The following is a 24,890-nucleotide window of genomic DNA, read 5'->3' as shown; positions in this document are numbered from 1 at the left end:
AAAGAAGCTGTTCTGTTACTGTAATATTCTATAGGAAAGCTCAAGTGCTGACTCATTCACACGATTTACACAACATTAAGGGCATGTACCGTATTTTTCTGTGTATAAGGTGCCCCCATGTATAAGACGCCCCCCACTTTTTTAATCCAAAATTAAGAAATCTAAGTGGGCCTTAGAAAGGGTGGGGGGAAAGGGATCAAAGCGCTGCAGGATAGCTTTGATCCCTGCTTTCCCCTCCACTTGTTTTTGTTCTCTCCTCAGCTTACTTCCGTGTATAAGACAACCCTCAATTTTTAGTCTAAATATTTTAGACAAAAGTATAGTCTTATACACGGAAAAATGCGGTATTTCCTAGAACTTCAAAATGTTACGCTTCCGAACACATTTCTCAGGATCAATATAGCTACTGTCCATGCTGACCACGGGATTCTGAGAACTGCTAAACTTGCCTGATACTAGAGGTGCACATATTTGTGTTTTTAGACCAAGTCCCAGAATTCCCCACTTTGAGAATTGTAGCCCAAATAACCACAAATATGCACATCTTTATCTGAGATTTTACTGCCATCCTATAACTTCTGTGACATCATCATCTGCGGTTGGGCTGTAGTTGTTTTGGGGTCTTTCTCAATTGCTGAGAGGGCAGTTTTTGCATCGAGCTACATATACAGTACACACAGAAGCTCGTGCTATTCCTTTAGTCTTAATGGTAGCACATATCTCATTCTGCTACTTTAGACTAACATGGTTACTTCTGTGTAAACTGTTGTATGTGCAGATAGTCCTCACATAAACACTATCAGATGTTGGGTATTTGATAATGAAACAAAGAAAAGAATCCCAGGATAAATGGGAGACTCCTTTATACAGTGGGGTAACGAAAAATGTAGCACTCGAATTAGTGGTTAGCACACAGCCAGTTAAAAAAGAAAGGGATTTTGGATTAGTATCTTTGGGTAAATAAATCCAAGGTGAGATTGTTGATTTAAAATAAACCCTGATTCATTGCCACTGGAAATTCTTAGTTCATGCCATGTCACGTACACAAGCCCTATGCTGCTTTAGCAAAGAGCACCAAAGCGGCAGCTCTTCATCAATACAAGGAAACATTATAGTTATCATACTGGAGCACATGGGAAGATGCAACAGAAGCCAAGTTCCAGTGAGGAAGAAAAGGTATGCCAGGCCAGGACAACAGTGAAGGAAATATAACAATTAACTCAGCTGGACCTCTGGAAAAGAACGAAACATCCTTGTGGTATTTTACTAGAAGTTACAGCAGAAGAAGAAAACAACAGAATACAGCAGGAGGTTGAGTGTGGTAAACAAGAGTCAAATCACAGAATCATAACCATTAAAATTAATGAACTTTGCTTCATGCAACTGAATGTAACTGAGGTGATAAAGAGGGCAAATACACGCACACACTTTCTTCCACTGTGTTTCCCAGTGAGAATGTCAATTACCAGGGAAACCTGCCAGAGTTAGCTTCCTCAACAGGAAGGGCCTGTGAAGGATCTTGATAAACACTATTAATCAAGATATATCCTGCTGAAACACAGGCACGTAAGTAAAATGGCCTTTCCCCCACTGGCAGAATGGTAAAACTAAGTAGCACTAAACTACACCCCCCCACCATCCTGCTGTTTCTCACATACGACCCCATTTCATAAAAAACGCTTGTGTTTTCTCAAAAGTGGAAGGACTGAAGAAGGAACAAAATCTTTCTATAGAAGTATTTGTCAGTGACGCTATAACTTCTTAATGAGGGAAAGAACAAGCTGGTATGGTGATTTTGAATCAGAGGGAGAACAATAAGTGTGACTGATACTGCTTTAAGCTCAAGATAACCTTACTGGCATAAGTGTTTAACAGGCCTGAAAAAGTAATATTTTCCTTTTTTTATTTACATATTTAGTGTTAATTAAAAATTAATATTCTTTTCATTATGAGGTGGAAATGATGGATTATAAATCTTAATTTAGACAAATTAAGAATTTACGGCTCTCTGAAGAACAATGGCCCAAATCCTGCTGCATAGCTACACTAGTGCAATTTGAAGTTGCATAAACCTCTGTAAAATTTGAACCATGGCGGAAGTTGTATCTAAGAAACAGTTCTATGGTGCAGTTGCACTATCAAAGATGCATAACTCACTGTGAACTTCTGTAGACATAATTTTGTGCTACTCCAACAGTAATATGAATTCAGTTTCTATAAAGGTGCATACAAGTGGTCTGAAACACTCAAACTGCTTCTCATTTTCATTATGAACAGTCACTTCAGCTACTTCTCTTTTATCAAACATATTTTCAACTTGTTCTTCTTTCTCTTCAATTCACTTTCAAATGCATTTTTGAAAATCAACCTGCCCAATGCATCATTTGCTTTCTCCCAATATCTTAATGTAAAAAACAAAACAAAACTTGGGGTATAATACATGCAATGTTCTACATGCAGTACAGCATTTATGACTGTGAAATGTAAATAAAGTGACAACTAAATTCTGACATCTTAATTTTCACTACATGTTCCTAAATATTACATAAAATCAGAGACAAGGATCCTTTCTAGCTTACCAGAATATTTGACATTTTAAAGGGAAACTCAGTGGCTTCTACACCTTCATCTTTGACCGTTGCATATCTAAATCAAGCACAAAACCGTACCAAGTGCAGGAAAGATCCTAGGGGTATTGAAAATGTAAAGCTACACTGCCAGTACATTTGTGTCTCTAGTCACCTGCAGTAAATCCAAGAAACAATCTCAGTGCTTTTGTCCTTCACTTTTCACAAGAAGGTCAAAGAAGCAGTACGAAAAAATTGATTCCCTTGGTTGAGAGGAACCATCCACCTGTTGTTTTCCTGACTGCTATTATTAAGCCCAGAAAACCAATTCAGTGCTGCTAGGGCGAGTATGCCGCGACAAACATATTTCAATAATTCATGTTTCCTCTCCACACTATCTTGTAAGAGTCTGATCAATACAGCATTGATGCTATAAGTATTAATTATCATCTCACTAGTTAGATGAAAGTTACTTATTTTATGGCATCCTTCTCTAATTAAAACAAAACAAAACCCCAAACTCTGACTTTTAAGCCCCAGTGAAGGTTGGCAAGGAGAATGAGTTGGGAAAAAAACAAAAGAATGCAACATGAGGGAACATGGGTAGTTGCCCCACGGCAAAGAAACTGCAACAGAATAGCCTGCCAAAAGCAAGGAAATAATTGTAACATTATACATAACCAAAACAACCAAAACATTATACGTAAAGAGAATCAAGTGATTTCTACAAAAAAATTTTTTGAAGCACAACTCTGCTATTTCCATTTGTATTATTTTTTCAGACTGAACACTACAGTTCTGAAAACCAAGAAATTTCTAAAACACTGCAAGAGAATCTTAAGAACAGGGTCTGCATAGCTGCTGTGCAGCATGTCCAACCAAATTACAGTTCCTTCGACTTCAATCTGGTAAGTTTTCAAGATATGCTAAGGAGCTGTGGACATAGAGGGGTTTAGGATGCTTTTAAAGCAGAGATGATATAGCCTTCAAAAATAACTTCCACTCAAAAAAATTGACAAACTATGATCCTCTAAAGCAGGGGTCTCCAACCTTTTCAACCCCGCAGACTGGCTAGTGAGGAGCACACATGCTTGTGCGAAAGAGTGGGAGGGTGCTTGCATGGGCACTCGCTCACGCGCATGCACAAATGGCAGCATGGCACTCAGGGCCAGCACACTCTCTCTCGTGCACATGCGCAAAGGGGTGGAGTGCTTGCACACGTGCTGGCAGATAGGCACAAAGCAGCTGTGCAGGGGTGAGTATTGCGGGGGGAGGAAGGTTTGTCTCTGCGGCCTGGTCCAGCTCAGGCTCAGGCCACAGACTGGCACAGGGCCACGGACTGAGGGTTGGTATCTCTGCTCTAGAGTAGTGGTCCCCAACCTTTTTAACACTGTGAACAGTTGGAGAAGGCTCACGTGCATGCGCGAAGGGGCTGGCGTGTGCTTGCATGTGTGTGTGCACACTCGCACACATACACGAAGGAGTGGGGGCTCACATGCATGTGCAAAGGGTGCTGGCGGTACAGTCGCACACATGCATGAAGGGATGGGGGGCACTTGCATGCATGCACAAAGGGGCTGTGCGGGGGGAGTGCGTGTGTGGGGGAGATCTGTCTCTGCGGCCCAGTCCGGCCCAGGCCACAGACAGCACTGGGCAACAGACTGGGGGTTGGGGACCCCTGCTCTAGAGCTGTTGAAGGAGTAATGCTGCTATAATATATCAGTTGCAGAATGGTATACCGAATTTCCCTGCAAGAGGGGAAGGAGTTGAATGTTTAAGTAAGTCATAATAAAAGCTATTTTCCAGCACATTCTACCTATTACAAAAATTTATAAGATTACAGGTGATGTGTATATTGTGCATTGCAGTGGAAATGTGTGGTTGTGCTGCTCACATATGAATGCCCTGGGCACTTCTAATGTTGAGTCAAAAGGCCTTTATAATAGCCACACTCAAAAATATTATATATTGCAGTTGTTAAATAAGCCAATATCCACACAGCAGTGCTAGTCATCCAGGTTACCTTCAATCTCTTTGACATGCAGACCACAGCATGCTCAGACTTTAACTTTTGTGTGCTATACAACTCACCAATGGCTATGGCCCAGTAAACTTCTGATCCATTCAATAACTCACCACATGCTATGGCAGAGTAAGTAGGCGATCCAGGCACTTGAAGCAAAATACGAAATGGAGCAACACGAGCATTTGAATCAAGCACAGCATCAAGAGCACCAACTAGACGACCTGAATGAATAAAAATACAACAGAGAAAAAGCTTGCATTTTTGAAACAGATAATTTGATTTCGACGTAAGCCTCCCAAAGAACAATTACAGTGGTGCCCCGCTTGACAAAGAAATCACTTGACGACGAGTTGGTTCCTATGCGGTTTTTTCACTTTACGATGGTTCCTATGGGTTTTTTTCACTTTACGATGATTAGGTCCCTGTTTCGCAAACCGATTGTTCACAAGACGATGATTAAAAACAGCTGATCGGCAGTTCACAGAATGGCTCCCCGCTGTTTTCTGGAGCTATTTCCGCAAGACAGGGATCGCAAATGGCTGCCCTATGAAGGATCTTCGCTGCACGAGCAGGTATTCAATGCATTCTACTGGACTTCTTTTTTCACTTGATAACGATTTCGCTTAACAGCGATTTTCCTGGAACTGTACACTGGTGATCCTGCAAAACTGGCTTACATAACAGAAATATGGAAAGACACAAAGGCCCAATATCAGGTGAACGAAAAAGACCAGATTTGCATTCAACTTACCTGATTTTTGTCAGTCTGCAGTGTTACCTTCGAACCTAAGTTTATCCAGATTTGATAAAAGTCTGGAATCAGTGACATTAGTCAGAACACTCAAGCCTCTTATCCATTTATATATTTTGAATCCTTATTTTCTTTCAACAATTGATCTTTCTTAACCATGTTCAATAAAGCCATTGATGGGAACATTTGAATATTTAATCCAGTTATTTCCTTAATTTCTTTAAAAATTGCTTCCATTCTTTCTTTCTTCACATAACCATCACATATGTAAATATGACCCCTTCTCTTTTTTACACCTCCAACATAGTGATGATACATTTTTATTTATTATATTCAGTTTTACTGCCATTAAATACCACCTCCATATTACCTTTTAACAGTTTTCCTTTATCCTTACAGGCATGTTTTTCATAATTCTTTGATCCCACATTTAATCCCATTCTTCTCCTACTATTTCTTTACCCAAATTATGTTGCCACTGTGGTTTTAATGCTTGCATATCCTGTTTGGCCTGAATCAATGGTCAACATATTTGACTTACAGTTTCCTTTCTTTCTGTCTTTTCCTCTAATTTCAGTCTTTTTTCAATAATCTCTTCAAAATTTGTCATTTTTCTACTTTTCCCTTCCTGACTTTTGTATTCCCTTGTTCACCTTTCTATTTGAATCATGTTAAAATCTCTTTTACATTTCTTTTATCTTTCATCTTCTCCATCCAATCTTTTATCCTATTTATCCCTTTATCTTTTAATATATTATTTTTTAAAAAAGATTTTCTGGAAAATTCTTTAAATCCACAACCTGGGATAAGGGAGAAGTTGGTGGGCTCAATACACCCCTAAACTTTTTCCAATTTTCTAACAAAAGTTTAAGGAAATGGTTAGTAATCTTTTTAATCTCTTCTCCAATCTTTTCTTTAAACAATTTAGAGTCGGCATCCTTCAGTCTCGAGAGACTATGGTAACGTGCCCTGTATGGAGGACTTGGAACAGCGTCTAGTGTGGCTGAGAAGGCCAATTCGAGAGTGACAATCCTTTCCACACTGAAGACAAATACAATCTGTCCCCTGTCCAGCTCCCTGATTTTGCTTCTATGCCACATATACAACTGAAAGTACAGTGGGGTCTTGACTTAAGAACGGCTCGAGTTAAGAACATTTTGACTTAAGAACCGCTCTCATAGGAAAATATTGACTTGACTTAAGTACTTAGATTTGAGTTAAGAACTAAAAAAAACCACGTGGGAGGCAGGGAAAGTGCAAAATGTGAACTTTCAGTTAACTGTTGGCCAGTGAAAAGGGTGCCTGTCTGCTTCCTCACTCCTCCCAGCGTTTAGAGAGTGGATTGGGAGACAGTCTTCGGACTGCCTGGTACTGTCCTGCCTGGACTGTATTTTCCCTGCCTTCCCTGAACCTTTCTTGACCTAAGAAAAAAAGAAACAAAATATCCCCCTCTAGTGGTCGAAGGCGGAATAGCAGCTTCCCATTAGTTTCTATGGACGGAAAAGAGCAGATACGGATCAAATGGTTTTCAATGCATTCCTATGGGAAATGCAGATTTGACTTGAGAACTTTTTGACTTGAGAACCGCCTTCCAATACGGATTAAGTTCTCAAGTCAAGACCCCACTGTATATTGTTTAAAGTACATTTAAACAATATACAGTGGTGCCCCGCATACCGTCGCTATGGGGAAACATCACTAAACGGGACACAAAATGCCATTGGAACGCATTAAACTTAGTTTAATGCGTTCGAATGGCTTCTGTACTCACCGTTTAGCGAAGTTTCCCCCATCCGGCAGCCATTTTCGCACACTCGGTAAGCGAGGGCAGGGCACGAAAATACTGCGCGTGGCCATTTTGGGTCACGCGGCGGCCATTTTGGAGCCGCCAATCAGCTGATTTCCCGACATCGCAATGCGAAGATCGGTAAGTGAAACACTTACCGATCTTCGCAATACGAGTTTTGCCCATTGGGGCTGCCAGTATGCCTTCGCATTAGCGAACCCAAAAAAGGGATCGCTATGCGAATTCGTCGGTGTACGGTGCGTTCGTTATGCGAGGCACCACTGTACTTTCAATTCTTTCTTCCTTACCCTGCATTTCTATTTCTATCCAAATTGATTTTTTAAAAATTTTAATAATATCTGGAATGTGTCTCAGCTGATTTCCTATATTACTGTATATAATTTTAAATTGGGTAATCCAAGACCTCCATTTTTTGTGTTACGTACCAGTTTCTTATTAATCCTCACTCGTTTATATCCATTACAGTAAGAATTTGTCATTATCTGCCATTCTTTCAACTGTTTTTATGTAATCTTTATAGGAATCATCCAAAATATAAAGACATATAACAATAAAAGCAAATAATAATTGAAAGAGAAAAGAGTAAGAACAGAACAAATCAGTAAAACTGCATAAAACAAACACATGAAGAGCAGGAGCAAGTCAGATGGGCAAGACAAATTTGACAGGTTCATTACAAGATGTCATAAAAAACTTATTGAAAAGCACCACTTTAAACATCCTCTTGAAGGGAGGGAGGTAGCCTGCTCCCAAGGGCAAGTGCCACCATTGAGAAGACACAATTTCTGATGGATGTCTCTCTGGTCTCCCTCTGTGCGGCAACCCATAAAAGCATTGCCTGCTAAGATCTGGCACCATAGCTCAATGTTTTTGGGAAATGTGTTCTGACAAGTAATGAGAGCCCAAACAGTGAAGGGTTTTATAGATAAAAACTAAAACCTGGAACCTGCAACCTCACAGGTAGTGTTACATGTCATGAGCATACTGATGGCAACACACTCCAAATCTCCAGATGACCTGTCCCAGCAGCTTTACATAGGTATTAAATAGCACTGGGAAGATTGATGACCCCTGGAGCACCCACCCCACAACTGAGGATCCAAGGGGGCTGATGATCCCTAAGCTGCACTCTCTGGACAAGACCATCAAGGAAGAATCAGAGCCAGCTGAACACTAGCCCACCCGCCCACCCCCACCCTCCTGATCCCCACAGCCAACATCCTGGAGGATACCATGGTACAATTGCTGTACAACTGTAATTACTGCCAAACAGGTTTACAATCTCAAGCAATAGTTCAGAAGACTGCAGCCAGATAGATGGAACAAAAAGTACTAAACAATTATACAAACAGCTGTACTGGCATTTTAAAAAAAGAACATTTAATATACCCTAGAACAGCCATTCTCAACCCTCCCCCCCTTTTTTTCAGATGATGGTAGTCACATAGTGTGAAACCTCTACAGAGCACCAGAAGGCTTCTTTATGGGAAGAGTATTCCATAATCAGAGTACCAAAACAGGAAAAGTCCTTTTTCTCCAAGACCCAATTGGGGGGGGGGGGGAGGAATGTGCAGATTATGGTAACTCCTTAGAAGATGATCCCAAGGGTCTAAGTAGGTATATATGGCCCATGAAAATCCAGTCACTGCTAGTATTTTTCACTCGTCTAAAAATATTATAGCTCCCTGCTGAAGGAAATCAAATGCTAGGCAGTCATTGCCAATTGACATGTAGAATTAAGTATAGCAATATCACTACTCTAACCCACATTACCGTATGGATGTGGCCTGACAAATGTGAATCCAGCGGAAAAAATCCTCACACAAACATACACTTACTTCTTGTTTCCTTATGTGTCAAATTCCACTCTCTTCTTCAAATGACTGATAACACCTGCCAGTTCCTCTTTTTATTTCACTTTATTTCACTTTCAGTGATCACTCTTCTACTCACTGAGAACTCATTTTTCCATTGCAAGTTTTGCACAGCTGAATTAAAAATCAAGACACAAAATTTCTACTGCAAAATAAATTCTCCTCAGCAAATAGAATATGCATTTTAGATACTGTACTTGCTTTATCTTAACAGGTTTTCATTCTGCAAGTTTCACTAGTGGGACATGATTTTGTCTTGATGGCACTTCCCCCCCCCCCAATAATTGCCACATCTAAAATATTATAGACAAAAACAAAATTAAAAAAAAGTTTTAAAAAAAGACAAAAACATGGAAGTAATTTAAAGACTAACACTTATATTTTTTAATGTGAGCTTTCATGGATGAATCTACTTCATTCTACAATATATAAAATACACTTTGCTTGTAAAAGCTACAGTAGTATGCCAGAAAAACAGCATGTGTACAAGGCATTTACCCAGAAGAACTCAAGCAGCACAATCCTAGCCATGAACAATTGGAAGTTAGCCCTACTGGATTTGTTTTTAAGTTAAGAGTGGGAAAGACTTCATGCAATGCAGCCCCTGCTCACACAAATGATGCCCCACTCACTACTCCATATTCCACCTCCTCCCAAAAGATGGGGGGAACAGGAAACTCCTCTTGAATTAGCATTCTTGTGAGAGCATGCACTGGACAATATCCTGTAGGTATTTACCTGGCAGAAACCTATGCATGTTTACCCACTGGGTAAAGAGGAATTTACTCTCAATTAACTGTACACAAGATTTTAGGCTTGTTTTACTGAAATTAAGTCAATAACAAGTGTGACGTGTGCCATGACGTCACCTGCCTGTCTTGGCTAAGGCTGGAGTTTCCTAGCCTATGGCAGGGCAGGAGGTGGGTCTTAAAGGGGTGGAGTTTATGTATATAAGGGGGGAGTGCAAAGAGGGGAGGATTATTAGAGAGTTAGGGAATTAGAGAGTGGGAGAGTGAGAGAGGGCTTAAAAGAAGATCTGTATACAGGGTTAGATATAGGTTAGGTAATTGAGTAATTGAGTATTAAGAAACAACGAACTGTGCAGGGTTAAGGTCTGAGAAATATAGTGTGACAAGTGATTCTTTTACCCAGTGATTTCCATTTTACTTTTGTATTCAATAAATCATCATTTTTATTTTTAAATCCATACTAAGTCTGAAGTGTCAGGTTTATGTGTGGTTGGTGGCAGCGAAGTAGTGTGTGTGTGTGTGTGTGAAGAATCGTGACCTGTCATCTCTTGTGGTGACGTAGGAGGAGGTGGCAGTCGCGACAAAACTGGTGCCAGCGGGTGGGATACCAGTTGTCCAGTTGCCCAGTTGCCCAAAAAGCCTTGGCTAGTGTGACCAGAGCAAAAGGATTTCAGTTAGGTGCACCTGAAGTGGGGTGTGGGTAACTCTCTAGGATTTGTCTCCAGGGGGGAGCAGATCTAGTAGAGAGGCACCTAAACTTCAGAGTGAGGGAACTGACTTATGAGCTCTAGAAGGTCCATTTTGTGAGGGAGATTGGCCCAAAGTAGGAGGCTGTTGTGACTTGGTCTGAGAGTCCAGAGTTGGGAGAACTCGGAAGGGACAGACAGACCAAGGGCAGCGAAGATTTGGGATTTCTCTAGTGAACTACAGAACCTGAGAGAAGGTGAAGCTGTGGTGGATTTGGAAGTAGAGCCAAGGGCAGAAAATTAAAGTAGCTCTAAATCTGGCAAGAGGCCCGGTGAAGGGGCAGAAGCCATTAGAGATCACAGTAACAAGCCTAGCCATATCTGTGGGTATACCCTGTTAAAGAGTGTCAGACCTAAAGCACAGCAAGAAGAAAAATATTTTTTAAACAGAGGCGTGGAAATTGACAGGAGCCTTTTGAGTTAGTAAAATGCCTCTCACGCGCAGTCAAATGGCAGAAGTGAGTGAACAAAGAGACCAAGCAATGTCAGACTGGTCTGGGGATGAGTCAAATGGTGAGGGAAGAGTTGCCTCAGTGCAGGAAGAAGCTAATGGTGAACAGTTATCAGAAATTAAGAAAATTCAATTAGCCCAGGAACACGAATTTAGATTAAGGGCCTTGGAAAAAGAGGAAAGAGAGAGACAAAGACAATTTGAACTGGAGAAGGAGCGTATGGCTTTTGAACTTAGGAAATTGGAATTACTGAAGCAAAACAACAACAACAACAGAGATTCTGGTACTGAACCAAGCCAGTTATCAAAATCAGATTTGAAGAAATTTCCTACATATAAACAGGGGGATTGTCCTGAAAACTTCCTTAAAATCTTTGAACGAAGTTGTGCTGATTTTTCTGTGAGGGAAACAGAGAAAATGATAATTTTGAGGTCTCTCCTGAGTGGAAAAATGGCTGATGTGTATGCTGATATGCCAGTTGAGCTCAGTAAAGATTATTCAGAGTTCAAAAAAATGGTTTACAATCGATTTGGCATTAATTCAGAACATCTTAGGCAGAAGTTCAGAAAACTTACTAAAAGATCTGATGAATCTTATACCCAACTTGGTTTTAACTTAGAAAAGTGTTTAGATCGTTGGCTTGAACAGGAGAATGTAAAAACTTTTCAGGAATTGAAAAATGTTGTGGGCCTGGAGCAGTTTTATTCCTTACTCCATGGGGAACTTAAATTTTTAGTTCAAGAACGGAAACCAACTGACGTTAGAAACGCTGCTCAAATAGCTGATTTTATTTCTCAAATAAGGGGTCCTAGTTGTTATGAGGGGAGAGGTGTGAGGAAAACATGGGACCCAAAGTTCTCTAAGGAACAAGCACAGAGACAGACTAAAGTAGGCGGCCATTTTAGTGAAAAGCCCTCAGAACAGGGCCAGCACAGTAAACAAGTTTTGGAGGGAAAAGAGAAACTTGAAAGATTTGATGGGAAAAGCTCCTGGGGGGAGAGAATCTGCTTCATTTGCAAAAAGAAAGGCCACATTGCTGCACAATGTTTTAATACAAGGCAAAATAAAGAAATTCCACCTCAGAAAGTTAATGTAAAAGAAGCAAAGGCTGTATTTTGTGTTCAGAGTAAACCTCAAGCTTCTTCTATGGAAAGTTCTGTTACCATGGAAACCCAAGCAGAGGCAATTAGGAGCTCTGAATTGGATACATTGAAGGAGCTGCCTCTCGCTGAAGTTGTCCACTGTTATTATATAGAGACCAATGGTGCGTTATTGAAATCTGCTGGGGACAGGATAAAAGTTTTTGAAAATGACTATACTGCTTTGAGAGACTCTTGTTCTCAAATTTCTATTTGCCACTCAGACATAGTACCACAAAGTTGTATGATTGCTGACCAGACTCTATCTGTGAAAGGGATTGGGTCAGAACTAGTTTCATTACCTGTAGCTGATTTGAAAATTGAATATCAAGGTTGGAAGGGATTTTGGAGAGTGGGGGTGTCTTCTGAGATTCCTACCCCTTTTCTTATTGGTAATGACTTAACAAAGCATGTCAAGAGTGCCCTGGTGGTAACACGTGCACAATCAGTACAAAGTGAAGCCAGTAATGAGACTGACTCTCAAGAGCCAGAGAAATTTGTACCACAACCTGAGGCATTCTCAGTTGAAATACCTCAGAAAAGCCTCTTTGTCAAGGAACAAACAGCAGACCCCACCTTAAAAGACTGTTTTGGAAAGGTGACTGATAAAGATTTATCACCTGAGTGCCCTGAACGTTTTATTATTAAGGGTGGTTTACTTTATAAGGAAAAACTGAATAATATTTCAAAAGGGGGGCCTGAAGTTAAGAGACAGTTGGTGGTGCCTGAGAAATATCGCCCTATGATTCTGGAAAAGGGACATGCAGACATTTTCTCAGCTCATATGGGGATAAACAAGACCAAACAAAGAATAGCCCAAAACTTTTACTGGCCTGATATGGGTAAACATATTAAGAGTTTCTGTCAAAGATGCCATATTTGTCAGAGACAGGGCTCTAACTGTGATAAAACTAGAGCAAGGCTATGCCCATTACCAGTGATTTCAACTCCTTTTACACGTCTAGGGGTGGATATCATAGGTCCATTGCCCAACGCCACTAAGCGGGGGAACAGATTTATTTTAACTATAGTAGACCATGCAACGAGATATCCGGAAGCGATCCCATTACGTAATATAGAGACCCAGACTGTAGCAGAAGCCCTAGTAATTTACATGAGTAGGATGGGTTTTCCTTTTGAGATAATCACAGACTTAGGAACCTCTCATACATCCAAACTTATGAAAAGGTTAGGCAGGGGGGTCGTTCACATCAATGCCCTGAAGCCTTATTACAGAGAGACCAACCATGTGCAGTTTGCAATAAAAGCGGCTGATAAGGAGGAACATGGATTGCCCTTCGGGGAAGGGAGGGGCCCACAAAAGTTCAATCCACAAGAGGTGCAGATCAGCCCTGCTCTATCCAGAGAACAGCAGAATAGTGGTGGAACGCTGGTTACAAAACCTCAAAAAGTGTTCTCCAACAAGCCTGGTGTTGACAAGGGAGTGCTACCCAGGACTGACACAGGGAATGCTTCTCAGTCTGTAACACCATATAGAGTAACAGGTTATTACTTTGACAATATTCGCAAAGAGCTAGACGAAATGCTGAACGATCAAATTATTGTACACTCATCTAGCGCTTGGTTAGCCCCTGTAGTTTTGGTAGACAAGCCGGATGGCAGTGTCAGGTTCTGTGTGTACTACAGCAAGTTATATTCAGTAACTAAACCTGATGCTTATCCTATACCTAGGCTTGATGACCTGAGTGAGACGATTGGAGGTTGCAGAGTCATATCCTTTTTAGGTCTAACCAAAGAGTGTTGGCAAGGAAGAAGTGATCCTAAGGACCAAGAGAAAATCGCACTTTGTAGTCCATTTGGCCTGTTTGAATTTTGAGTCCTTAGCTTTGGCTTGCGAAATTCACCAGCAACATTTCAAAGGCTCATGGACCATACTCTGAAAGGGCTCAGTGACTTCACGGTAGCTTATATCAATGACATAGGGGTCTTTAGCAACACCTGGCAAGATCACCTACATCTAGAATTAGTGCTACAAAGATTGAAAGATGCTGGCTTAACCGTTAAAGCTAGTAAGTGTCAGCTAGGTAACTCAGAGATTAAGTACCTAGGTCACATAGTGGGAGGAGGCCTAATCAAACCTTTAGAGGCCAAGGTAGAAGCAATCTTGAATTGGCCCAGACCTACCACTAAAAAGAAAGTGAGGTCCTTTTTAGGTCTGGCAGGGTATTACAGAAAGTTTATACCCGGTTTCAGTGAGATTGCTGCACCTTTATCAGACCTGACAAAGAAGCAGAGCAGCAACAGCGTTTCCTGGTCGGAAGAGTGCGAGATGGCGTTTGGACAGCTGAAAGATGCTCTAACCAACCATCCAGTGCTGCATGCTCCTGACTTCAACAGAGAGTTCATCATCTACACGGATGCGTCTAATGCCGGTGTGGGAGCGGTACTGTGCCAACAGGATGACAGCGGAGACCAACATCCAGTGGCGTACCTGAGCAAAAAGTTGCTTCCCAGGGAGAAGAGTCTTTCTACCATCGAGAAAGAATGTTTGGCGATCATCTTCGCGATCCGGAAGTTAAAGGCTTACATCTGGGGTCGACATTTTACCTTGTGCACTGATCACTCACCTCTGTCGTGGTTGCGGACTATGAAATCACAGAACAGTAAACTGATGAGGTGGGCGCTTCTTTTGCAGGACTATGATTTCGAGGTTAAGGTGGTCAGAGGGACTATAAACTGTGTGGCTGACGCCTTATCCAGAAGACCGGAAGACGACATCTGAAGAACTTATGGACTCTGTACATGGTATATGGCAATGTAAAATGTTTGGACAGTTATGTGTTGTGTTATGATAAGTGTTATGCATTGCATGTTTTTATATACCTGTATGGCGGAAGTGTAAGTATATTTGAATACTGTAGTTATATTAAACTGTGTTGATAAATGTAATGCTTGATGTTGGTTGCAGTTGTTTTGGGGAAAAAGCAGCTTAGCTTTCCCCCACAAAACAACTTATTAAAGGGGGAAGGTATGTGACGTGTGCCATGACGTCACCTGCCTGTCTTGGCTAAGGCTGGAGTTTCCTAGCCTATGGCAGGGCAGGAGGTGGGTCTTAAAGGGGTGGAGTTTATGTATATAAGGGGAGAGTGCAAAGAGGGGAGGATTATTAGAGAGTTAGGGAATTAGAGAGTGGGAGAGTGAGAGAGGGCTTAAAAGAAGATCTGTATACAGGGTTAGATATAGGTTAGGTAATTGAGTAATTGAGTATTAAGAAACAACGAACTGTGCAGGGTTAAGGTCTGAGAAATATAGTGTGACAAGTGATTCTTTTACCCAGTGATTTCCATTTTACTTTTGTATTCAATAAATCATCATTTTTATTTTTAAATCCATACTAAGTCTGAAGTGTCAGGTTTATGTGTGGTTGGTGGCAGCGAAGTAGTGTGTGTGTGTGTGAAGAATCGTGACCTGTCATCTCTTGTGGTGACGTAGGAGGAGGTGGCAGTCGCGACAACAAGCAATTAAAACATACTAATCTGTTATCTGAAATTAAGTCAATAACAAGCAATTAAAACATACTACCGTAATTTGTTATCTTAGTCCTGCGAAATATTACACAAGACGCTTGACTGATGCATTTGAATGCTGAACTGATGGTCAAGTGTTGATATGCCAGTGCTTTGGACTTGCAATTACAGAGCTAAGAAACACATTTCTGACTGCTTCACATGTATAAATAATGTAATGCCACAATATCAGCCCTGGATATTTATATGTGCCTGTCTGTCCTCAATGTTCTTGACTCAATGCAATTTATGCAAGTGTTGATTTACTATTCAACAACTGATTCAATAAACTTAGTCTAGTTGGGAGTAGCAATAGATTACCGGCTTATGTGTTTAGCACTCAACGCAAATAAAAGATGATTAGCTCTCTAAAGAAAGACTGACACAATATTTTATTTTATTTTTATTGTGCATTTCCAAAATATTGGAAACCAGGCTGTTCTGAAACCCATTTTCTTCAAAATGACATCTCTTTTTATGTGGATGTGGGCACATTCTAACACAATCTAGCTCTTCATAAATCAACAAGGAAAAGAATGCTATTTTCAGAATTTACAATCGCATACACTGCCTCTGTTTTACAGGAAGATTCACAGAACCTGATATGCCACATAACTGCCTGCTTATGTCTGCTTGTATTTTTTAGCTGCTGTGGTAGAAACTCATCTTACAAAGGAAGGACATAAATTGTTGTTGTTAAGTCGTTAAGTCGTGTCCAACTCTTCGAAACCCCATGGACCAGAGCACGCCAGACCCTCTTGTCTTTCACTGCCTCCCGGAGTTTGGTCAAATTCATGTTGGTACATGAAGTAAAAAGAGCAAAAAAATTTGCATTGATGACGATACCTTGAAATCTGAGTTGAAGAAGGGCAATAAAACCCCAATTAGAAAGTTACCCCTGCCTAAACCACGTGTTTTCTCAGTCTCAGACCTTCAGTCTGGAATAAGGGGGATAATAATATGCTTTAAAAGTCACATCACAACTGCAGCAATGCATGTGAAACCCTTTGAATGTTATGCATAAGCAAAATATGAACATTAAGAATTTGCTGCCTGTCGCAGCAAAAACAACTCAGTATGCTACTTTAGAGACTACTCAACCATGATATAAAACAAAACAAGATATGTATGGGAAGTGGAAAGAAGGCCAGGTCACCAACAAAGTGTACAGACAAGTAGTCAGGAAATGCAGGCATTAAGGGAGCAAAAACTGAGAACGAGCTGAGATTAGCTAGAGACACTAAAAACAATTTTAAAAGCATACTTCCCGTATGTGCGAAGCAAAACACAAAGAAAAGAAATAGTGGCACAGCTACTCAATGGAGATGGAAAAATGATAACATGACAAAGAAAAGGCAGAAGTGCTCACTTTCTCTTTTAGCTCAGTCTTTTTAGGACAGACTATGAACCTCCAGACACATGTGAAGCGCAAGTGGAGGGGACAGGATTGCAGCTGGAGGTTGATAAACGAACAGCCAAGGAATACCTTCCCACCTTGAATAAGTTCAAATCTCTTGGGCCAGACAAACTGCATCCAAGAGTACCGAAGAAATAGGCTGAAAAACTCTCAGAACCACTGTCCAATTTTTTTGAATACATGGGAAATGGGTGATGTGTCAGAGGACTGGAGGAGGGTTACCTCCCTGACAGACAGTGGGAATGCTGCAGACATAGTATATCTTGACTTCAGCAAAGCTTTTGACAAAGTGCCCCATGATATCCTGATTAGCAAGCTGCCTAGGTGTGGGCTGGATAGATCAAGTGCCAGGTGGATACACAATTGGCTACAGAATCTTACTTAGAAAGTGATGATTAATGATTTCTTCTTCAACTGGGAGGATGTAATAAGTGGGGTGACCCAAGGCTCTGTCCTGGGTCGGGTGCTTTTCAATATTTTTTATTAATGACTTGGATGAGGGAGTGCATGAAATGATTGTCAAATTTGTGGATGACACAAAATTGGGTTGAATAGCTAATGCCCTGGAAGACAGAAACAAAATTCAAAATGATCTTGATAGGCTGGAGCACTGGGCTGAAAACAGAATGAAATTCAGCAGGAATAAGTGCAAAGTACTGTACCTTGAAAAAGGAAACCAAATGTACAGTTACAAGATGGGGATTACCTGGCTCAGCAATACAAACAAGAAGGATCTTGGAATGGTCGTACATCACAAGTTGAATATGAGCCAACAGTGTGATGGGTCCACAAAAAAAGCAAACACCATTTTAGGTTTCATTAACGGAAGTATAGTTTCCAAATCCCACAAAATGCTAGCCCCCCTCTATTCAACACTGGTTAGGCCTCCCTTGAGTATTGTGTCCAGTTCTAGACACCACACTTCAAGAAGGATGCTGACAAATTGGAACAAGTTCAGAGGAGGGCAACAATCATGATCAGAGGGCTGGAAACCAAGCCCCATGAGGAAAGACTGAAAAAAACTGGGCATGTTTAGCCTTAAGAAAAGAAGACAGATGTGATATAACATTTTTCAAATAACTGAAAGGCTGTCAAACAGAGGAGGGGCAGGATCTGTTCTCAATCATCCCAGAGTGCAGGACACACAACAATGGGCTAAAGTTAAAGGAAGACAGATTTCAGCTGAATATCAGGAAAAACTTCCTAATTGTTAGAGCCGTTAGAGCAGACAGTAGAACCAATTACCTCAAGAGGTGGTAAGTGCTCCCCCAACACTGGAAGCATTCAAGAGAAATGTAGACAACCACCTGGCAGAGTTGTCTGATTTGTATGCCTGCATCGAGCAGGAGGTCGGACTTGACAGCCTTATGGGACCCTTCCAACTACACTGTTCTATGATTCCATGGGCCACACTCTACTAACACCACATGTATAAAATATATGTTTACATACAAGTATAGATTTTGCAATTGATTACATGACATAAAGGCCAATATGAACCAGTCCAGGCCTTTTTGTTCCCAGCACAGAGTTTTTTTCCTTCTGTTGCTGGGATCTTCTACATTTTCAAGCTGGAATGATTCACGTGGAATCCCCCCCCCCCCCGTGATTAGTTGTTTTATTCTACAAAAGGCCTGACTGTGGATGATGTTCTGGTGACATAGCTCAGAACCATTTGTCTGCTCATATATTACAGTTCTTCATTGTCCAGCCACATACTCCCAGGAAAAAGGAATGGGAAACCACTTTCTGAATACTCTCAACGTGGAAAATCCTGAAAAGGGTAATCGTAAGTCAGAATTGACTTGACAGCACGATTACTCTTATTCAGTGTCACAGTAGCAAACCAAATGTCATAGTATCAAAACCATAGCAGAGAAAAATCCAAAGACAATACACATTTTTTAAAGAAACCAATAAACCTGCCTTTGGGGAAAAAACTGCAGATTTGAGGCCGGAACTCCAGGAGTCAAAAACATCATGTCTCAAGATTATTCCTTTAATCAGAAAGCCTGTGTGCAGATATGCAGTTTCTTCTGGCTAGAAATACAAACTTCTACTACGACTTCAGCTCAGGAATATCCAATTCTTTTTACATCCAATAGATAACCAGTTGGCTAATTCTTCTGATAATCTGAAAACCATTTCCACCCCTTTATCCAAAACAGTATCTTAAGTGTTTTAAAAAGAAAATAATATATATTTAAATGCACAGCCTCACTAAGTTTATCAGAGGAATGAAGTTTTTCAGAAGCTCAACAATCTATTATGAGCACGTCATGATGGACAAAACAGCATTAACTGGATTTAGAGTCATATACAGATGTTTGAGCACCATATAGATGTGGTGGCGCTGCGGGTTAAACCGCAGAAGCCTCTGTGCTGCAAGGTCAGAAGACCAGCAGTTGTAAGATTGAATCCACGTGACGGAGTGAGCTTCGGTCACTTTGTCTCAGCTCCTGCCAACCTAGCAGTTCAAAAGCCTGAAAATGCGAGTCGATTAATAGGTACCACCATGGTGGGAAGGTAACAGCGTTCCGTGTCTAGTCGCACTGGCCACGTGACCACGGAAACTGTCTTCGGACAAACGCTGGCTCTACGGCTTGGAGACAGGGATGAGCACCGCACCCTAGAGTCGGACATGACTGGACTACCGTAAATGTCAAGCGGAACCTTTACCTTTATAGATGTTTGGCTGTGGAGTCAGAAGTTGGGAGTAGAGATGGGGGTATACAAATAACCCCTCACAAATGGATATAACAAGGGTCCACTTCTGCCGCCGGCTCACTCGTCCACTTCTGCCGCCGGCGCCATGCTCCCTTCCAACAGCTCCAGAGCTCGCAGTCAACTAGCCACTCATTAGCCTGGCAGGAGGCTCGTCTTCCCTTTTTCTGCCAGGAGTGGCTAGTCAACTGCGAGCTCCAGAGTGACTGGGAGTGTGGCGCCAGCGGCAGCAGCCGACAGGTGAGTGGACAGCCCAGCCCCAGGGGGCTGAACCCTCGTTATGTCCACCTGTGGAGGGGTATTCGTATATAAATACCTCCATCTGTAGTTGGGAGTTTGATTCCCCTATGCGCCATGAAGGAGAAGAGCCAGCCCGTGTGGTAAGCTGTATTGTCCCAGAGAACTCCCAGAGAAAGGTAGACCACTTCTGCATACTCTCTACCTTGAAAACCTTGAAAAGGGTTGCCAGAAGTCAGAACTGACTTGATGACACATGATGATGATAATTATATTGTCAGCAGAAGAACTAAAATGGAGAGAAGCACATCTCAACCCTTAAGATAAAAAAAGCAAGCAAAACATGGACCCTCCAGGAGATTACACCTGTTCACATCCAATTTTAAAATACAGATTATAGTTAAGATGTGAACATTGATGCATACATTAGGATCGCTTATAAGTCAGAAGGCACTTGACCGCACGTAACAAGATAAACAACATGATAAAAAGAGTAGCATTCTAAAATAAGAATTTTCAATAAAGGTTTTTTAAAACTCATCAGCAGACCTTAATATAGTATCTCTTACACAGAATGTCTTATAAAGGCTACAAGACTTCAACAACTTGATCTAACATATTTTCTGACAAGTTTCTTTATCCCAGTTTACAGAACTGCCTTTCCCTCCCACTCATGTTTAAGCCTGACTTAGATTATAGGGACTTCCAAAGCACTGGTACCTCTTGTTTAACCCTTTGATCTCAGTTAATTTAAAAATCCTTAACTGTAAAATGGTAAACAAAACTGTCCAGATTATGGCCTTTTGAATATTTGTGCTGACAGCATAAAAATAAATAATTTCATTCACTGCAGTTTATGGATTTACAAGCATGTACTGTTATGATCCCTCCACAAGGTCGTACTCTACTGCTTTACTGTGGTTTGGTGACAATGCTCTCTCAAAAGCTAAGCCACTGGTGCACAAGATCTGGCAAGTTCTGTTGGACTGTTTCGGCATTCAATATGGCCCTCATAGCAGAACACTTATCTGCTATTTGAAGACCAGCTCACCTAAGTAAACAAAGGTTCATTACCGGAAGACTGTTTGTTTGTTTGTTTGCTTGCTTGCTTGTTGATTGATTGGATTTATACCCCCGCACCATCTGGCAACCAGGCGATTCGGGCATAGCAAACCATGTAAACATTGACTATGTGAAAGAGCTACAACTGACATTACACTGATGAAACCAAGGTATTATTGAGATAAAGGGTATCAGAGGCATGAAACAGGCCTGACATACAACTTCCTCATTGCAAATTATGTTAAGATACTGACTTTAAATATGTGAGGAACAAATTGTGGTCCACACTGGGGACCTTACCTTAGAACTTCAAAGTAAAGTATCCCCCAAGCCTGGACTACGGGCGGTCTAAGTTGGGGCTCCTATGAGGATATATGAGATGGAATATATAAGAATACTGGGTTGGTAGAGCTGGAAAAAAAGGAGGTAGTAAGAATGGCAAGACAAAGATTTTTGTTCTTGCTACTTTGGTGAAAGCATTAGCAATTTGAGCTGCATGCAACTGTGCGCTTCAGTAGGCCCAAAATATAGATTATTGGCATTGGTGTCTAATGATTAGTACAGACCTGGGCAAAATGTAGCCCTCCAGATGTTGCTGAACTGCAACTTCCAGCAGTCCTAGCCCACACAGCCAATAGTGAGGGGTGTTGGGATTTGCAGTTCAGCAACATCTGGAGGGCCACACTTGCCCAAGTCTGGATTAGTACATAGATTGGGGGAGGGGTTGTAGAAAGAGCTTAACTACCTGCTCATTTAAATGATACTGTGCTAACACTTCATAGTTTGAATAATTTTTCCAGCACAGTACCACACAGACAAAGTTTACACTGGAGTGGCATCTGTGGTTGTGCAAGAGAGGAAAAATAAAGTGGAATTTCAGAAGGCAACCATTACTTTCAGCTTACAGTATAAGAGGTTACTGTGCCATTATTTAACTTCCAAAACAATACTGTATTCACCAGAATGTTAACATGATTAAAAATACAGAAACAGTTCTTTCTATCAGTAACCTGGATTGTTTTATCAGAAATATTACTCTGAATGCATTCACTAAATGTTTACTGTACTAATACTCTATCTTATTGCATACATTCATTGTAGATTCTACACTCATAGTATTCATCCTAAATAATGGTTGAGGCATTTTTACATCCATATTTATCTTAAACATGATTGAGCCCCATCTCCAGCAGAATCTGTTCTTATGGAGGGAGAAGTAGCCTTTATATTTGTTTATACAGTATACCACAATTTACCTTTTATTGTTAGCTACCACTCAGCACCTGAAGTATGCCTTTAATTATATACATTAGAAACCACAAAGACAACATTCCTTTAAGTCTACATCCGTTAAAAGTTCATATCTTATACAGTATCCCTGCCGATATTTTTTCCTACATAGAGATTCTTAAAACTTATTTAATACCGTTTGCAAAATGTGACAGATTTCTGTTTTATATCACAGCCTGGCTTAAATACATCTACTTATGGCCTCATTTTAACCTTCAGAAGTTCCAGCCTCTCTTGTCAATTGGGATCTTCCCCAACTCCCTGCCTCTCTCCCGGTTACTTTTTTTCTAACAGCTGTCCCAGCCACCTGAACAAGGCCTTCCAGACATGTTGAATCGAATGGCCTTGCAAGTTGCAATAATGGAGTTTTCAGGGAACAGAAACCTTTCATCACATGCCAAAGGTGGGTGTGTAAGGGGGGTTGGAGTCTCTCCTCCCGCATTCCCCTGAAACCAAACCAACTCCTCTCCTTCACCAACTGGAGAGCAGCAAAGTGAACGGCACGTCTATTTGTAGTGCACAACCACGCCCGAGGTGGGAGGGTGGGTGTGTAGGGGGGGGAAGATCTGTATTCAGGCTCCTCGCTCTTCCACGGGGCCTCCTTGCCAGAATAAGACTAAACAAAGAGCCTTGTTTATTCCCGTCCATCTCCTTCCCCCACCCCAAGACACAGCCGCAGCAGTCCTGATCCAGCTCCCTCACGGCGGGGGTGCCTCACCTCCCTTCGGGGAAGTTACTTCCTCCTCTGCTCCAAGTCCAGGGACGGACTTTGGCTAGAGAAACACTCGCATGTAACCACCGTGTGGCGGGACTCCTTGCAGACGAAGACAGAGATTTGCTGAGCCACAAACGTCGGGGGGGGGGGCTCAAAACTCGCTTGGTGGGGTGTGGGGGGACGACGACTCCAGGGCCACTAGCCGGACAAAGTAGCCCAGCTCCTCCCGTGCAGCAAGAGGCTGACTTGTCTTCCTTCCATGCCTGCCAACTTGTGGGGAGACTCGCTGCCGGTGTTTCCAACAAGCACGGGTGACCCACCCGTCCCTCACCCCACCCGCCAACAGAAACGCCTGCACACCCCAGCCCTTTTGGGAACAGGCGTGCGTGTGGCGGGCTGCTTCCCACCCACCGCCGCCCTCCCCACCCTCGGGCAGGCAGGCAGGTACTGTACCGGTAAAGCGGCCGCCGCTGTCGCCGTGTCCCCGCCGGCGCTGCAGAATGAAGTAGCCGCTGGTCTTCTGGGTCACCCACAGCTTGAGGGCGTTTTTCAGGAGCACCTCTTCGGGCTTCAGCCACATCTTCCCGTCGAGCGGCTGGCTGGCTGGCTGGTCCGCCGGCCCGTCCGCCACTTAGGGTCACATCGCCCTCCCGCCGCCGCCGCCGGACCCCCGTCAGTCAACTGGCGGCGGCACGACGAGAGAGCGAGGCCAGCGCCGGCCCGGAGGGAGGGAGGGAGGGAGGCGGCGGCGGAGGAGGAGCTGCGGCGGCGGCGGCTACTCCGAGCCTTCGCCTTCCGAGGGGCTGGGAGTCCCTGAAGCGGAGAGGCTCCGGGAGAAGACCCGGCCGGCCCAGCGGCGCGCCCGCAACTCCTCCCTAACGCAGCCCTGCTTGCGCCCCTCCAGCCGCCGCCTCACAGGAGCTGCGTCGCCGAGAAAGAGAAAGAGACCGCGGCGAGAGGAAGAAACCTGGCCTGGCCGCTACCGGAGGGAGAGAGGAGGAGGAGAGGGAAGAACGGAAAGAGGAAATCCCCGGCCTTGGCTCTGTACAGTCGGCCCGGCTGGCTTCGTCGTCCCAGCCGAACGAGAGCAGGCCTGCCCTGCCTTAGCTCGGGGAGGGGAAGTGGGGGGGGGGTAGAAGACACTGAGCGAGTGAATGAGTGGACCTTTACTTTCCTCGGGCTTTGGCCTTTTCCTGAAGGGTTTGTTATTTTTGTTTTTAATCCAGGCAGGGCTCGGAGGTACGCGTTGCCAAAGAAATGTTTCGTGAATCTGGTGAAGTGGGTTTCAATCCACTTAAAGCTTATTTCAAATAAAACTTGCCAGTCTTCAAGATGCCATAAGACTCTTGGTTGTTTGGGCAGTTAAAATATATCTTTGACAAAGCTCTTACAGCTTCTTATAAAGAAAATACATCTTCTCCAGGCAGAATTTGTTATCTTTTCCACCTACCAGCAACCCTGCTTCTTGAAATGTAATTTAGAAAAAGATCCATGAATGAGTAACACAGGTTCTTCCCCTTGTATTTGAAAGGATTCTGTGCATAACCTCAGACTGTACAGCTAAAAGGCATCCATTATTAACAGGGAAAACAAAGAGTAAATTCACATTCTGTTTATGAATGGCTTCTGCTATGTTTGTTCTTGTAACAGTAATATATATTAAGGTGCTGCCAAGTGGCCACACAATTCGGATGACTTAGGTGTCAAGGTAGACCCCAACAGGTTGCTAAATGGTTGTTTGAATTTTCAACTGAGGAGCAGATGGGATTATTTTACAATGTAAGTTGTTTTAGTTAAATCTATTTCT

General features: G+C 42.3%; 1 protein-coding gene across 3 annotated transcripts in view; it reads right to left on the bottom strand.

Moving 5' to 3' along the window:
• Positions 1 to 23,775, bottom strand: part of TBC1D8 (TBC1 domain family member 8) — a 53,454-nt gene extending 29,679 nt beyond the window's left edge. The window contains exons 1-2 of one of the 3 annotated variants that reach the window (XM_020805591.3): positions 23,537 to 23,775; positions 4,659 to 4,814 (exon numbers count right to left, since the gene is read on the bottom strand). In XM_020805591.3, the coding sequence (XP_020661250.3) occupies positions 4,659 to 4,814; positions 23,537 to 23,663 (283 nt within the window). In that variant the 5' untranslated portion in view covers positions 23,664 to 23,775. Of the gene's footprint in view, positions 1 to 2,157; positions 2,192 to 4,658; positions 4,815 to 23,536 lie in introns of those variants that run through there. The other 2 variants (XM_020805592.3, XM_020805593.3) reach the window with 2 other exon arrangements.
• Positions 23,776 to 24,890: the final 1,115 nt, after the last annotated feature.

This window comes from Pogona vitticeps, chromosome 3, assembly GCF_051106095.1.
Source record: "Pogona vitticeps strain Pit_001003342236 chromosome 3, PviZW2.1, whole genome shotgun sequence".
Classification (NCBI taxonomy): Eukaryota; Metazoa; Chordata; class Lepidosauria; order Squamata; family Agamidae; genus Pogona; species Pogona vitticeps.
The sequence above is the reverse complement of the archived record's forward strand: the minus strand, read 5'-3'. Positions and strand labels throughout refer to the sequence as shown.